Source organism: Prionailurus viverrinus, chromosome D1 (genome assembly GCF_022837055.1).
Source record: "Prionailurus viverrinus isolate Anna chromosome D1, UM_Priviv_1.0, whole genome shotgun sequence".
Lineage (NCBI taxonomy): Eukaryota > Metazoa > Chordata > Mammalia > Carnivora > Felidae > Prionailurus > Prionailurus viverrinus.
In genome coordinates this window covers 48,502,750-48,520,458 of record NC_062570.1, presented here as the reverse complement: position 1 = coordinate 48,520,458, position 17,709 = coordinate 48,502,750, and the positions used below count along the sequence as shown (strand labels likewise).

Genomic DNA, 17,709 nt, shown 5'->3' with positions numbered 1-17,709 from the left:
GTTTTCCAAGCCACAGTCCTGGAACTTTCTGGAACAAATCCCTTGTCTCCATTATTATTTCTACCTCTGGAAACAAAGTTTCAGACAAAAAGTGTCTCAAAGAAAACTAAGGTCATTGCACTGTCAATACTTGATAGATGTTTCTTTTATTTCTCCATAGTTTCCATTAAACATCCTTAATAATCTAGACACTCACTTACCTATCAGTTGAACCAGTGTCCTTTGACACTGTAATTATTTATTGCCACTGACCTATTAATATATTTAAAAAAAAACTTTTAACAGTTATTTTTGAGAGACAGAGAGAGACAAAGCACAAGCAGGGGAGGGGCAGAGAGAGAGGGAGATACAGCAGGCTCTAGGCTCTGAGCTCTACGCGGGGCTTGAACCCATAAACTGTGAGATCGTGACCTGAGTCGAAGTCAGATGCTTAACCAGCTGAGCCACCCAGGAGCCCTGACCTACCAATATTTTAAAAGTGTAAGTTTCTTTCTTTTGTACTCGTTTTTCTTATAAAGGGCATTTACAAATTCTTAGCCCTTTTATTTAAGATTTTGGCATTGTAAACTAGTTGTTTACTAGTTGTTTACTAGTTGTTTAGCAAATATTCACTCCTTCTTCTACTTTGAGCTTGGCAATATGACTTGCTTTGGCCAGTGGGGTGTTAGTGACGTCATGTGAACATAGCCTTCAACTGTGTTTGTGTCCTGGACTTTCCTCTTGTGTTTTGGCCGTTACAATTAACATACTCTGGGTAGTACTGTCCCACTCCCTGGGCCCCAGAATCAAACACTTGAAGCCAACCTGGTAATCTACAGTCTACAGCAGTTGGCCCAACCAACCAGCAAACACTTACGGGAAGAATAAATGCTTATTGTTATATGCCACTGATTATGTGGTTATTGGTTGCACACCAAAAACTGTTATGTAGAGTGAAAGTAAATAATAGACCAAGCTCTACCATTTACTAGTTGAGCTAGAATGTCTGTATCTGTAAAATGAGAGGTTTGCATTCATTGGATCCTAAGTTACTTAACAACATTTAAAACTCATGATTCTTGAGTATACTATTTATTACATTATATTTCCAGAAAACAAGTCAAAATATAACCAGTATATAATGAACTCTAGAGAAGGATGGATAAAAAGGAATCCTAGAATTTCTCTGATTAATTTTATTTTTTTTTAAAGCAGGAAGAATGGGGTTTCGTTGGATGGTGTTCAATATACGACTCTGGTCAGCTACAAAAGCCAAAAGTATGTCCAGAGAGGAGGCTTCCGGAGTGACTTCCATGTCAGTTGGTTGCAGAGTACTTAGAGGGTAACATGGTATCTTTTCACTAAGTCAGCCTTCAGGGATGTAGACTTATAGATCATATGCAGGCTCTACTCACTGTGAACTCTCTAAGAACACAGTATATTCATCAACTGCCATAAGACAATATTTAACATATAATGGAGAAGAATAACATGATTGAGTGAAAAATGTAAACTACAGAGTGCTGAAATGGCAATTTGCTTTTTCTCTTTGCTTTTCCTTGAGGGATTTTAACCTTCATATAGGGAGGGGATTCCTGCTTTGCAGGAGAGGTGGGGTTATACCATATGTAACATCATACCCAACCTTAAAATTTCATGACATCATGAAAGGACGAGATTATTTGAAGCATTTGTATGTAAGAACCTCAGTGATCCCCCCCCCCATTTGTTAATGGTAGATACTTTAAGAGCTCTAAAAACCCCTAACTTCCTGCCTAAAAAAGGCAGAAATCTCTTTAAATATTTTTTGTGCCTCATTAGATACTTAATTTAAAAATTTCCTTTGACCACAGATTTCCTCTAGTTATTCAATTGCTGTTTATATGCATGCCAAGGAATTGTTTGCACAAGGACAACATATTTCTAAAATCAAACTTGCTCACTGGCAAAATTAATATTTACTTGTAATGAAATTATTTGTGAGAAGGACAATAATACACATTAAAATTTGTCATTTAAGTAATATTTTTGAAGAAGGAAATGCTCTTATGCAATATGACTGAAATGCTCTGGGGAGCTCTGAGATCGTTTTTTCATTAAATAGATCTGAAATTATGTGAACAACTAGAACATGAGAAAGGAAAGAGGAAAACAAAGTTTAGAACACTAGGGAGCGAGAAAATAGACTGCGAATGGAACAGCGATTTGTTCAAGGTTACCCAGTGAATCAGGAACAAAGAGGAAGGTTGGACTTATGCCAAAAGCCAAAGTATATCTACATTAATGACTGTGCACTAAATCTGCATTTTCAATAGATGATGTACTCATGTTTATATGGGGGAAAATAGTCATATTTACCATCCTCTCAGGGCCTAGCATGTGTTATTACATAAGTTTTTATTATTTACGTAAAATGATAAATAAACACTTAGAAGCCAGAAGTTAACAAAGCATGATTTCATGGTTCCTGGGAGGCTCAGTCAGTTAAGTGTCCCACTCTTGATTTCAATTCAGGTCATGATCTCATGGTTTGTGAGATCAAGCCCCAAGTCTGGCTCAGTGCTGACAGTGTGGAGCCTGCTTGAGATTGTCTATCTCCCTCTCTCTCTCTCTCTCTGACCCTCCCCTACTCTCTCTTTCTCTCTCTCAATATAAATAAATGAACTTAAAAAAAAAAGCATTATTTCGCATACATAATTTCATTTCGTCCCCACAATCACCTCTGAGGTAGGTATTATAATTCCTGTCTTAAAGATAAATTTAGATCCAGAAAAATTAAATGACTTGCTGAACAACACATTGTCATAAAACACATTGGGATATTTTCACCACAGCAAACGGGTCAGCAACCCTCTCTAAAGATACTACTTAAGGAAGCTCAAAGAGGTTTTGCATTAAGTACAAGAAAGTTGAAGATTAAAAAAAAAGACCCTTTGAAGAACTCAAATTTGTATACAAAGTTGATATTTAGGGAATAGAAAGCAATTTGATTAATTTGTTATATGTAGCTGATTTTACTAGCTAATTAGCTGTGATATCAGTCAAGTAGGTCTGCATAAAATCTTTAAATTCTGTCGATAAATTATTTGTACATGAGGGCATCTGGCCATTCAGGCATGAGAATCCTAAGAGACGGCTTTGAAATAATACAGATCTACCAAAGAAAGCAGTCCTACTTACAAAATCAAGTCTGTGCTCCATGTCTACTTCAAAGCACTGTTCATCTGCCTTGCCTATGAATATAGCAAAGAATTTTTCTAGAGTAAAAACACAGAATTCCTTAAAATATACATGAATCTCTGTCCCAAAGCTATTGGGGCCTCTGTGACAAGTTGTCTTCCACCCAAATCCACGTGTAGCAGAGGAGAAAGCAAAGTTTTTCCCAAGCGGAGAGAAAACAAGTGAGAAAAGGTGGCAATATAAGAGGTTGTATGATAAAGAGTTAAGTGAGATCTCTAACTCCTTACCCAGTTTATCTACATTCATTCTTGGCTCTGCTCCTAACTGTGCAACCTTGAAAAAGTTACTTAATCTCTTTATGATTCAGTTTTCGGATCTGTAATATAAAGAAAGTAATAGAACCTATCTTACAGGGTTGTTTTAAGGATTGAGTTAATATTTGTTAAGTACTTAGTGTCACGTATACAGTAATACTAATATAAATGTTTGATTAGTGAAGGAAGATGGGGAGAGTGAGAGACAGAATAGTGGACACTATGTGTCTTTAATGTATTACTTTGCTTCCTACTAACAGGATCCTTGTCTTTCCAGAACTGGGGCCACTGATTACTACCAGTAAGCTTTTAACCCCATTTCTTGTCTGACCCCAAATGACTCTTGTTCAGAAAGATTTAGGAAGCTCTAGCTCAGTAGTTCAGGTGAGTCAGCACTAAGTCAAGCTTGTTGTTATTCTTATCCTGACCCTGTGTCCCAGTTTCAGTCACTTGTTCCTGTAATCAAGTCCCAACCTTGTATTCCAATTCTAGCATTATGCTCCCCTGTGGCGGAGTCCTGGCTTGGAGGACCAGCTCAGGATCTCCAGTTCCTTTGAGGCAGAAGCCACCCAAAGGGTAGCCTCTGGACTACTGGCACACAGTGCATGAACTTTCGAAAATCAGTTGTCTATATTTAAAAATTCCAAACCTTTACATAAAAATTCAAATTTCCAACTTCTCTAGAAAAGTTAGATGATTTGGTAACCCTTGGTCCCCATCTCTTTTTGGTACCAATCCACTGGAGCCAAGTGGCAGCTGCCCCTTTTGGAACACCATGTACTCTCGATTCCCTGCTGTCCCCATGCCTTTTCCTTCATTTATTTCTGGGAGTTACTTTGTCCTTGTAGGCATTTAAGGTTGGGTCTAAGAGTTAGAATAGCGATACTTACCAAGCATTTACATTGCGCCAGGTAATTTTTCAAGTGCTTCATGAGTTTTATTCATTTAATCAAAGACCAGGCATCTGTTCTTATCCAACCTCCCTGCAGTCCTTCTCCTTGCTTCAAATCCTCTGTCTGTACACACACCTGTGTTTGTCCCATCTTCCCCTATCACTACTGTCTATCCATTAGCTAGGGTCACACATAAAGCCTTGTCACACCTCCAAAATGTCAACTGCTCACCCACACTGTGGCCTGCTGCCACCCTCCAATCTCCCCTGCTGAGTCAAACTTTGTTGTTCAAGAATTTTGGCCATTATAGTGGTTGTACTTAATCCCAGGCTTTACCCATTTGTCTGATTCTAGTATCTATCTCATGCTCCAGGCTTTCATAAAACCATGCCTTTCATTATACATAGAAAGACTACACCCTTAAAAAATGTGTTCCAACTCTTGTTAGAAACCCAGCAAAATCCATCAAATATTTGATAGCTTACTTATGTTGTATGTGCTACCACAGAAATTTGATTTGATTATTCCTTTACTAAGAAACCCAAAGAAGTTTATCCATCTCTTCTATAAGCAATTCAGTATCTTTTCAGGGAACCACCCAGGAAACTAACATTTTTTTAATACAATGGGCTTTTTTCCCTTATGATAGGCCCTTATGTTTTCCAAAACAATGAATGAAAGAGAAAACTATTTGCATAACTAAGCTGAGATTTAGCAAGTATCAAAACAGAACTCACAAAACTCTTTCTACACATTTCATAAGATTATCTGGACTGGGTAGAATTGAATATGTACTGAATTTTAAATTTAGCTCATTAAATTCTAACATAATTTTTAAAGAAAGTCTTAATAAAAATGTTACTTACATAAGGAATCGTGTCCAAAGTATCTGTGTTGACAATTATAGGAGCAGGGCTGGCCTAAAAAAGAGACACAAGAAAAAAAATTAAATAACAGGTAATCTATTCTGAGATAGGATCTGTTAAACTTATTTAACAGAGTTCAACTGTATTTCTTGAGAACCTGTAAAGGCACTATGTCAGGGTTTCAAGGGATAAATGAAATGTCTTGGAATTCCCTGAAACCACCTTCCTTCAAGTATTTGCTATATTGACTACATAATGAAATGAAGTAAGCAGTTAAATTTGTACTCATTTTCCCTTTAATTCTACCCAATAGTAGGAGGTGAGGATTTGAGCTGTATATGAGGTAAGAATTTCTAATAAATTGGGTGAGTAAAAATGTATAGCATTTCTTTATAAAATGGCTATACAAAATAAATTTAATTTCTCTCTCATGGAAGCAAAATTTAACCTAAAGCAATATTTGTAACCCTCCTCTTTAAACTGCCTTTTGAGAATATGTTGAAATAGAAAGATTCACTTATTGACATCTTATATGTATATTTACCTATTATATATTCTGTACTATATCTTTCATCATTTGTGCTTTTCTGATCATGTACCTTAGAAATCCTTAGCTAGAAAATTACAAATTAGTCAAAGGTGGCATAAAATCATTATGAGTATGCTAAACTTCCTTTTTTAAAAAAATGTACAACCTGCAGTCATTCCCTTTAAAGCTGGGTAGGAATCTGTGTAACACTGATACAGAAGTGCTACAAGCCAAGTCATTAGAAAATGAGAGATTGCAATCTCTATTTGCATCAACCAATCTGACTTCATGAATATTGAGTAGATCTATCTTTATTTTCTAGTTTCTAGAATTTTCATAGCATCTTTTCCTTCATCCCCTGCAGGATCTTTAATCTCCTTCCCAAATTGCAGATTTCATTTAGATAGAAAAAATACTCTCATCATGGTAAATCCAGAGCTGTCCTATAAGACATGGTAGTTTTGGCAAGTGCTCAACTTTTGGGACATTTCATTAGCTGTGCCCTCTGGAGTTAACAGAGTTAACAGCTTTTAAATGTCAATCTGTTAATCAAATGATTAAAAAAATGGCAATCCAGCAGATTTTACAAAACAAAATTCCATGTTTTAACATAACACACCAGGCATTGAAAACATAACCCTGGTCTATATGTGTCCATAGTGAGCCAACTAGATGTTCACAGTTTATTCATTAACTCCTAATAGCAAGTACCTTTAGGGTGAATAGGGGCTTTGGAGAAAGACAGTTTTCACAGGATCCCAACAAAACAAACAAACAAACAAACAGACCCTAAACACCTGCATACAAAAAGGCAGTTCTTATTAAGAGGCATGTGGTGGTGTAGGGAGAAGAACAAGAGGTTTGGAGTTAGAGAACCTGGGCTCAAGTTTGGTTTAGCAACTTTCTGATTATACGTTTTGGGGCTGAGCAACTTTCTGATGGTGAGATCTGGAGGCAATTACACTAACTCCCTTTGTCTCATTTTCTTTCTCTGTAGAATGGGAATAGAAATAATCATCTGAAAGAGTCATTTGAAGAATAAGTGAGATGATATATTTGAATGTGCTTTGTAAACTTACATTTCAGAATCAATATTAAATATTATTATTAGCATCCCTAAAGACAGACTGTAAGAATATATTATTGACTGGTTTGTGAATTGTTTACACCCCAGAGATTTCAAAGCCATGATAGTGGCTACAATCACACTAAAGAAAACTAAAGATTAGACCATGTGACTTACTATTTATTAAATATATATTACTTGCCCAGGTATAAGAAAATGCACATATATCCTCATTTAATCTCCACAAAACCATAGTGATAAAGCATTATTATCACTATCCACATATTATAGATGAGAAAATGGAGGCTCAGGGAAAATAAGAGCTGAGGTTTAACACTGGCCTTTCTGACCTCAAAATCCATTTTTTTTTTCCACACTAAGTTGCTCCATGATCTGAGTATCTAGGAGGCTCAGTTGCAAGAGTCCTGCAGTGATTGCAGATTTCGAGGTAGAGCAGCACAGAAGATTCTGGCAAACCAAAGACCACCCTGGAGGCAAGAGCTGCCTTAAGTCTTATATATCAGAGATTGAAAGCAATCTGGTGATGCCTGAATGGTTACTGTTGTTGTCTTCCTCTTCTGTTTTTTAGTTTTTACTTCCTCTCTTCTATGCTTTCTAATTGGTTCCCAGGACTCTTCTAAAACATTTGTGCCTTGCCCCCTTGACCAGACTGAAAGCTTTCCAAACATTACACCCAAGACGTATATTTAGTACAATTTGATCAATAAATATGTATTGATTTGATTCAACCCATCTTACTTTTGTTTTTCCTCTTACAGATTATATTAACATGATCTAGGAATAAATTTTGTATGCAAGCCTATTTCCTTTATGATGTCATTTATCCCTTTCATATGTTTATGCTGCTATTTTCCTTTTCATATACATAAATTCAGGTTTTCTAATCAGACTCTGTTTAAAAAATGACAAGGATTGGGGGCGCCTGGGTGGCGCAGTCGGTTAAGCGTCCGACTTCAGCCAGGTCATGATCTCGCGGTCCGTGAGTTCGAGCCCCGCATCGGGCTCTGGGCTGATGGCTCAGAGCCTGGAGCCTGTTTCCAATTCTGTGTCTCCCTCTCTCTCTCCCCCTCCCCCATTCATGCTCTATCTCTCTCTGTCCCAAAAATAAATAAACGTTGAAAAAAAAATTTAAAAATGACAAGGATTGAATATTTTCCTAGAATTCTTCACAGCACTTGGTTACACCCAAGGAGCTCAGCAACAACTTAGGAATTACTGGCTAAATGTTGATATAAAATATAGGTGAGGGTATAAAGGAAAATAATAGCTCTTTGTAAGCTCGTAAACTCAGGAGAGCATTTCTAGGATAACTCCAAAATCTCCCATGTTACCAACAAAACTGTGACTACTTTTCCAGATTATCCACTGTCACTATCTTTCCTTAATCAGTCCCTATTGCTTAACTATCCAGCTTTTATGAAATATTGATTATTTCATAACTGTAAGCTGTAAATGTTGTGAAGTATAATCTATGTTATGTGGAAAGCTCCTTATTGAGTAAAAAAGATTCAGAAGCCCCCATTAATGCCTGCATCTTTTAATGTCATTAAAAATGCATGAACGAACAAAATGTATAGATTGTTTGAATATACACATACAGCACATACATCCGACATTGACAAATCCCAGGCATGAATGACAAGATGTCATGGTTGGCTGTTCTGTATCCCACTGCTGCTATATCTGGCTCTCTGAAGATCAGATCTCCCATTGCTTTGTTCCAGGACCCCCATGACCCTCCCCAGACTGTTTTCACAGAAGCTTCTTGAAGGTACTCAATGATACACATCAGCAGAGAATAAAAATCCCAAGTGGTGACAGAGTATAGTTGAATTCTAAGTATGGCCCATGAGTGTGCTTCTGTAACCAGTTGTGAATTTCAGATCTCCCCATGGCTCATCCTGGCTTCTGTTTCTTTTCTCGCTTTTGAAATCATGTGAGTCCATGCCTAGTTTGATCAGGTCTGGTTTTAGATTCTTAAAACCAGTTTCTGAGTTGCTTTGATGGTTCCCACTAAGCTTTATCTCCACAATTCTTACTGCCCTGCTGTACACATAGTCTCTTTAATTGGGTATTGGGTATTCTCTTTAATTGAACTCCTAAATCAAACTGGTGACTTAGCAGATTCCGGTATCCAACTTCAATATGCTGATTTCCATTAAATGGAAAGAAATTTTTAACAAATATGAAAAAATCCTTTTTTAATTTATTTTTATTATTTATTTATTTATTTATTTATTTATTTATTTTTACTTTTAGCAAGAGAGATAAATAAGCAGGGAGAGACAATGAGAGAGAGAGAGAGAGAGACAGAGAGAGAGAATCTTAAGCAGGTTCCATGCTCAGCACAGAGCTGGGTGTGGGGCTTGATCCCACAATCCTGGGATCACGACCTGAACAGAAATCAAGAGTCTGATACTCAGTTGACTGAGCCACCAGGTGCCCCTGAAAAAAAATCTTTTAATGAGAAGTTTCAAGGCTTGTCTTTATATAAATATAGCCAAAGATTTTTGAAACTATAAAGGCTTAAGAAACCAATCTCTTTTAGGTGACCCAAACTATGAGATATACATGGTTTGCATTTTATATTACATTCTTTATATGTGGAGAAAGCCAGTTTACAGCAAGAGGGAAGTATAAAGTTAATTGTAGAAAAGCAAAAAGCAAACAGAGAGAATACTGAAAAATTGAAGTTGTTAGATCAAGTTATTCATGATTCCCAGCCACTTTCTTCTCTTTGAGCTCCATAGGATACCCACATACCTTTATATTACATCAATAACTTTGTTCATCCCAGTAAAAGATAAACCACTGCTCTTTGCCACAAGGAAAATAGTGACATAGATTTACTCAAGATCTGCAATTGCCCCTAAGCATCATCACTACCTGAAATCTTATGGTACCATGACCAAGCCACAGCCAGATCTTCGGTGTATTAACACTGGGTTGGGTAAGAAGAAAGTCAAGCATTTATATAGCACTTATTTATATAATTAACTTATTTAATCTTCATGTAACCCAATGAGTCAAGTACCATTATTCTCTATTCACAAGTGAGGAAGTAGAGTTTCAGTAATTTTCCCAAAGTCAGACATATGGTAAATATACCATCTTCAAACCTAGACAGTCTAGCTCAGAACCCATACTCTTGACAATTATACTCTACTGTCTCTCAGAACGGAATTGGAACTTACAAGAACTCTTTGGATTCTAACTACCATTGCTCACTAACAGGTCAGAGGTCAGCTCAAAGCAAAGTTAGATATGTACACCTTGATACTGGCTGGTGGCAGAGCCTTCCCCTCCTCACTCTGGCCCAGTTACAGGGGTCCAGATATATCATGTGAACAGGCCTGCAGGAGGCATGGCTTAGGAGAAGGTATTAAGTGTCAGTCTAATGGCAGAACTCTAGCAAGCTGCTTGCCTTGTTTATCACTGCAAAGACTAAATGCTTTTGGGGGCTGCTCTCCCAGCCAATCTAGTGAAAACCAAAGGTGATTTGAATGTGTTAACGTTAGTTTGGGAAGATATAGTCAGGCATAGCCAGGCTGACTAAGTCTGGATGTTTTAAGTAAGCTTCAAGGAAAATTTCTGGTAAATGACTGATTAAAGACATATTGATGGCTGTGTGAGAGAAAAACAAAATAAAAGAAACACACCCACTTTAGAATTACAAAACTTTACAGCTGGGACCTTAAGGATCATTTAATTCTATCCTTTCACTCTATAAATATGGAAATGGACACATGGCCTAGTGGCATGTCCCAGATCTCACAATTATTTAGTATGGAAACTAAAGACAGGGTAACAACAGCAATAACAAGAATAAACTGTTAAGCATTTATTAAATGCCTATTATGTTCCAGGGGCTGTGGTAAATACTTAAGATGCATCAATGTATTTACTTCTCAAAATGTTTTAAGGAAAACATCACTGTTCCCATTTATTTTTTAATTATTTTTTAAATGTTCATTTATTTTTGAAGCATCTTTTTTAATGTTTATTCATTTTTCAGAGAGAGAGAGAGAAAGAGAGAGAGAGAGAGAGAAAGAAATAAAGAAAGAGAGACAGTGTGAGTGGGGGAAGAACAGAGAGAGTGAGACACAGAATCCCAAGCAGGCTCCAGGCTCTGAGCTGTCATCAGAGAGCCCAATGCAGGGTTCAAATTCATGAGCTGTGAGATCATGACCTGAGCCAAAGTTAGACACCTAATTGACTCAGCACCCCCAGGCACCCCATTAAATGTTCATTTATTTTTGAGAGAGAGAAAGAGAGGTGGGGGTAGAGAGAGAGGGAGATAACAGTCAGCATAGAGCTTGATGCAGGGCTCAGACCTGATCATGACCTGAGCCAAAGTCAGATCATGACCTGAGCCAAAGTCAGACACTGCTCAATCAGCTGAGCCACCCAGGATCCCCTCATTGTTCCCATTTAAAGGAAAGAAGGAGGGAAGGAAGGAAAAAAAGGGGGGGGGGGGAGAAAGGGAGGAAGGAAGGAAGGAAGGAAGGAAGGAAGGAAGGAAGGAACAAAGGAAGGAAGGAAAGAAGAAAGGCAGGCAGGCAGGCTCAAAGTGGCTAAGTCACCTAAGGCCTCAAACCTAAAAGGACTACAACCAGGTTTCAGACCCATGTCTTTAGAGCCCCAGAACTCATGCTGATAACCACTAACATTTCCTGATTCCCTCTACTGAATTTTTCCAGGCTACATATTGAAAATTCAGTTATTTCCTGCCCTGTATGTTGCTAGTCACTCCTTCACTGTCTGAAGAGAAATTTCTCACTGTACTGACTCAGATTCAATTCCCCAATTCTCAGAGGGTTTCTAAGTCCCTTAATCTCTTTTAAACCCCCACTTAAAAAAAATGGGACAACGCTATTTTCCAGTTAACCTATTTCCCAAGAAGTTAGCTGAAGAAATAATGCATGTTAAGTGAAAAGAGAGGAACTCTATAGATGTAAGTTTATATTATTTATTAGTGTGGTTATTTTTTGCTTTCCTGAATTTTCTTCTCCTTTTCCTATTTCCTTTCCACAAGACAAGCCAGGGGCATGCAGTTTAATCCAGTATAGCTCTGAGTCATCACCAATAGTAGTACCAATAGTATCAGGTCTGTACTCTGGCTTGCCCTTACCCTCCAGTGACATACATACATATATATGTGTGTGTATGTGTGTGTGTATACACACACACATACACACACATACACACACACACACACACACACACACACACAAGTGAGGACACTGAGGCAGTATCACGAGGGTGGGTAACTGAACAGTATGAGGGCCTGAGGCGTAGCTTGGCAAGGCTTAACTTGCAGGTTAATGACTATGGCAGGGTATCTCCAGGAGCAACCTTGGAGGAAGTAAAAAACCTTGGCCCCTCTGCCTAACACTTTACAAAATGCAGAGATGGCTACCTACCTAGCTTACCATCAGCCTAGCTCAGAATATTGGGAAAAAAAATGGTGGACTCATGTTTGGCCTGAATTCAGTTTAACTCTGCTTTCCTGAACTCTCTCAATAATAAAAATAATATTATCCTTACTTTACCGAAAACTGAGGCAGAGAGATGTTAACTAACTTGCCCAAGGTCATTCAGCTGGTGATAGCAAGGCCAAGAATCAAATCTGAAAGTCCAGCTCCTATGTGGGTAATTCTTAACAACTGCAAAACATGTTCTTCTGTTCCCTGTTAAAATTTGATAAGTCTCCAGAAGTCTGTTCTAGTTAACACAACTTCCCTCACTGATCCTTGAAAATTCACCATTAGTCTTTCATCCCTTTGGATTGAAGTGTTAACATGCCTGCTCCATCCTCCTTTAAAATACAAGGTAGTGTTGGGGCGCCTGGGTGGCGCAGTCGGTTAAGCGTCCGACTTCAGCCAGGTCACGATCTCGCGGTCCGTGAGTTCCAGCCCCGCGTCGGGCTCTGGGTTGATGGCTCAGAGCCTGGAGCCTGTTTCCGATTCTGTGACTCCCTCTCTCTCTGCCCCTCCCCCGTTCATGCTCTGTCTCTCTCTGTCCCAAAAATAAATAAACGTTGAAAAAAAAAAAAAAAAAATACAAGGTAGTGTAATACTCTGCAGAAAACAGATGATATCCTAACGACCTCAGTTAAGCTGAGTTATGTGCCTCCAACTCTAGTACAGAAAAGCTGGGGTAGCCTGCAGAATGACACAGAGTGGAGATCTCAGAACCAAAGAGACTTTTCTTTATGTTTTCTCTAGAATTAAGTCCACTTGGGATAAGAGATAAAAATTGCTTGAACTACTAATTATGAGGACTCTAAATTCCCACGCAGCAACCCAGCCACATATCTCTCATATCTCTTTGCACTTAGTATAAAAGGCAAAAATAAATGACTCACCAAAACTTCAGATCATCACTGAAACTCAAATGGATAATTATATTATACTGGCCACTAGTACCATGCTTTATCATTTATAGAGTATATTTATATACATTAGATCATTTAATTTCCACAGAAAGAAGGAAGGGAACTAACACTGACTGAGCAAATAACCATTGTGTGGCAGGCGAACATGATAAGTTTTTATCTGTGTTTTCTTGTGTACTCCTCACAGAACCCAGAGGGACTGGTGGAATTTTCCTTTGTTTATAGTTAAGTAAACTGAGGTGTAGGGTGATTCAGTGAAATTCCCAACATCAGACAGCTAGAGGGGAGCAAAGCTGGAATTCAAACCCAGGTCCTTTGACTCCAAATCTCTTGCTTTTGTACATTAGTCCATGATGCCACAAATCCCATGGGCTCACAGTGAGCATTTACAAAACTAACTGCTTTATTTATATAAATGCTCTCTGGAGATTGCATGAAAAGTGGAGTCATTAGCTCAGATCTCAAATGTGGTTTAGTCAATGTGCCCCATGCCTTATAACCATACATACTTAATTCACTGATTCACTCCATGTGGTGCTATTCCTGGAAAGTTCCATGTGGATACCATCTGCTCCTTTTTGCTAAGCTACCAAAGAGCTATAGTCTTAGCAGCACAGTTATATTTTCAACACATAGATACCAGAATTCTAAGCAAGCTGTTAATCTGGTTCATCAGGCTAAGGTGGGGCTAATTTCTTCTGTAGCACATGGATCAAGGTCTTGCATACAGTAGGTGATCAATAAATGGATACTATTTACTCTCTTCCCTCTCCTTTCTTTCCATCAAGCCAAGATTCTCACTACTTCAAGCACACACCTTGCTTAGGTCTACCATAAGATACTGTTTACATTTCTTCCTTCTCTTATGTCATGAATCAATCATGGTTCCCTCTCTTATTTATCTAACCAAATTATATCTAGTTAGATATATCCTTCAAGGACAGTCTAAAGCCCCCTAGACTCTCTATGAAAGTTTCCTCAATCTTGACTGCAGGTTTCAATCTATCTCCATTCTGCACCCCCCCCCCCATTTTAAAGCATTCATTAGTTGTTACTTCAGTTTACACTGAATTATAAATGTTAAAGGAACTATGTGAAAGCACTAAACCCTGACATTCTTTTTTTTTTTTAATGTTTTATTATTTTTAAGAGAGAGAGAGAGAATGTGAGAGGGGTACGGCCAGTGATAGAGGAGGACAGAAAATCCAAAGCAGGCTCTGCGCTGACAGCAGCAAGTTGGATTTGGGGCTCAAACTCATAAACCATGAGAGCATGACTTAAGTCAGAGCTGAACGCTCACCAAAGTGAGCCACCCAGGCGCCCCTAAACCCTGATGTTCTTAATGAATATTAAGATGCGATATTTTCATCTCCTTGCTGAAACTGCAATTGTTTTGAGGAAAGGACTCTTATTTCATTTCTTTACCAGCCTCTTCCACCTACATTCCCATCAATGTTTTACATACAATATACTCAAAGATGTTTGTTAATGGGCACTTAGACCTTTGAAACTAGAGTTGCAGTAACAAGAGACAGGACTCATGAGAAACCCTGAGGTAACAGATTATGTAAAATGGGTGGAAAGGGGTAACTGCACAATGCCCACTGGTGACTACTCTTGTACCACACTGATGGTGTGGATATGAGCATCTGGAACTTGTCATGCTATAGACTATGTTTTTCGGAAGCACAATATGTAAATTAAGGAAAGTAATAAACAGAAAGACTCTTCTATACCTAACATATGCTGGTCATTTATATTCATTCTTTTCTAATGCTCATAACACACCTATGAGTTACATACTATAATTATGCTCATTATACAGATAAAGAAAGCGAGGCATGAGCCTGTAATGCAATGCATTCAAGGTCACTAGACTAATAGCTAGTGGAGCCAAGACTCATTCTTCTTTTTCTTTTAATTTTAAGTTTTAATTTTAATTCCAGTTAGTTAACATACAGTCATACAGTGTTATATAGTAATTCAACAATTCCACACATACAATTCTCTGTGCTCATCATGACAAGCGCACTTGTGAATCCCCATCACCTATTTCACCATACCTCCACTCCCCTCCCCTCTGGTGACCATCATTTTGTTCACCATAATTAGTAGCATCTGTTGGGGTACCTGGGGGCTTAGTCAGTTAAGCATCTGACTCTTGATTTTGGCTTCAGGTCCTGATCTTACAATTTTCAAGATCAAGCCCCTTGTCAGGCTCTGTGTTGATAACTCAGAGTCCACTTGAGATTCTCTCTCTCCCTCTGTCTCTGCCCCTCCCCAACTTGCACACATACACACTCTCTCTCTTTCTCAAAATAAAAATAATAAACTTTAAAAAAGAGCCCATTTCTTGCTTTGTCCCTATCTCTCTTTTTTCCCCTTTGCTTGCTTGTTTTGTTCCTTAAATTCCACATACAAGTGAAATCATATGATATTTGTCTTTGACTTATTTTGCTTAGCATTATACTTTTAGTTCCATCCATGCTATTGCAAATGGCAAGATTCCATTCTTTTTTTATGGCTTAATAATATAGCTGGTATATATATGCCATATCTTCTTTATCTATTCATCAATTGATGGATACTTAGGCTGCCTCCATATATTGACTATTGTAAATAATGCCACTATTAACATAGGGGTGCATGTATCCCTTTGAATTAGTGTTCCAGTATTCTTTGTGTTAAGGTCCAGTAGGACAATTGTTGGATCATAAGGTAGTTCTATTTTTAACTTTTTGAGGAACCTCCATACTATCTTCCACAGTGGCTGCACCAGTTCACATTCTCACCAACAGTGTATAAGTATTCCTTTTTCTCCACATTCCCATCAACACCTCTTGTTTCTTGTGTTTTTGATTCTAGCCACTCTGAAAAGTGTGAGGTGATACTTCACTGTAGTTTTAATTTGTATTTCTCTGATGATAAGTGATGATAAACATCTTTTCATGTGTCTGTTAGCTATCTGGATATTTTCTTTGGAGAAATGACTGTTCATGTCTTCTGACCATTTTTAATTGGATTATTTGTTTTGAGGGGTGTTGAGTTGTATCAGTTCCTCATATATTTTGGATAGTAATCCTTTATCGGATTTGCAAATATCTTCTCTTACCCTGTAGGTTGCCTTTTAGTTTTGTTGATTGTTTCCTTTCCTATGCAGAAGGTTTTTATTTTGCTGTAGTCCCATTAGTTCATTTTTGCCTTTGTCTCCCTTGCCTCCAGAGACATACTACAAAGAAGTTGCTATGGCTGATGTCAAAGATGTTACTGCCTGTGCTCTCTTCTAGGATTTTTATGATTTAAGGTCTCACATTTATGTCTTTAATTCATTTTAAATTGATTTTTGTGTATGGTGTAAGAGAGTGGTCCATTTTTTCCAAAAGGTCACTCTTCTTGACTCCAAACCCATGTGTTTGTTGTAATGCCACTCTGTGTTGAGTAAGGAAGGTGGTACTGGACGTGTTTCATGCTCTAACTTATATCCAACTGTACATTTCAGAAGTTGGAAAGGCAGAAGGAAGCATAGGATTTGATGAAAAGCTAAACACTCAAAGATCATGAAAAAAACAAAAAGGCATTCCAAGAATTTGCTAAATTTTTCAGATGAATATGAAGATCTAGTTCAAAAGATTCACCCAAGGAGTTCCTGGGTGGCTCAGACAGTTAAGCATACAGCTCTTGATTTCGGTTCAGGTCATGATCTCACAGTTTGTGGGTTCGTGACCTGTGTCAGGCTCTGCGTTGACAGCATGGAGATTTTTCTCTCTGCACTCTCTCTCTCTCTCTCTCAAAATAAATAAGCTTAAAAAAATATTCACCCAAACTAAACATTCACTTGAAGTCTCATGTTTCATCTTAGAAAAGTTCATGTAGTTTTAATATTTTACTTCATAACTCTCTATTTTTTAAATATAAGAGTGTGAAGCAAAGAAGTATCACCAAGCTCTTTCTTCTATCCTTGCCTTTCTCTATTTTCTAAACACCAATTTAGATTTTTGTTTGTTTTAGAGGAAATGTTAGAGAGAGAGAGAGAGGAGATATGAGTTTGGTTTACTGTTTTACCATTAGTAATCTATAATGTGCTCATGTCCATGTTAGATTGGAAGATATTTCAATACTTGCCTCTGAAACAGGGCACTAGGGTTGTGTTGCAGAAAGAACACAGTAGACACATTTTACTTCAATTTCTCTTATTTTCAATTCTGATAACATCTATAAGTCTATCAATTTCCCCTTTACTTATTTTGTATTCAAAATTAATATTATATTTGGAATAATTTTCATTGGGGAAAAACACAGAGAAAGAATAGATTTTTAAAAAAGAAGTGAATGGGGACTAGAAAAATAGAAGCTGGCTAACTAATGCTAGCATTTTCTGATGCCAAAGAATATATTCTGCAGATGCGTTTGTATATTGTCATCGACCAGGCAATGAACTCTTTGTTCCACGGCAAAAGCCTACAA

The 17,709-nt window shown here is 37.8% G+C and overlaps 1 protein-coding gene across 10 annotated transcripts in view; it reads right to left on the bottom strand.

The window, feature by feature from the left end:
* Positions 1-17,709, bottom strand: part of DLG2 (discs large MAGUK scaffold protein 2) — a 2,044,734-nt gene that overhangs the window by 717,786 nt on the left and 1,309,239 nt on the right. For 9 of the 10 annotated variants that reach the window (XM_047877315.1, XM_047877320.1, XM_047877323.1 and 6 more), the window contains one exon: positions 5,233-5,286. The exons of the other annotated variant lie outside the window; for it this stretch is intronic. In XM_047877315.1, the coding sequence (XP_047733271.1) occupies positions 5,233-5,286 (54 nt within the window). The remainder of the gene's footprint in view (positions 1-5,232; positions 5,287-17,709) is intronic. 10 annotated transcript variants of the gene reach the window in all.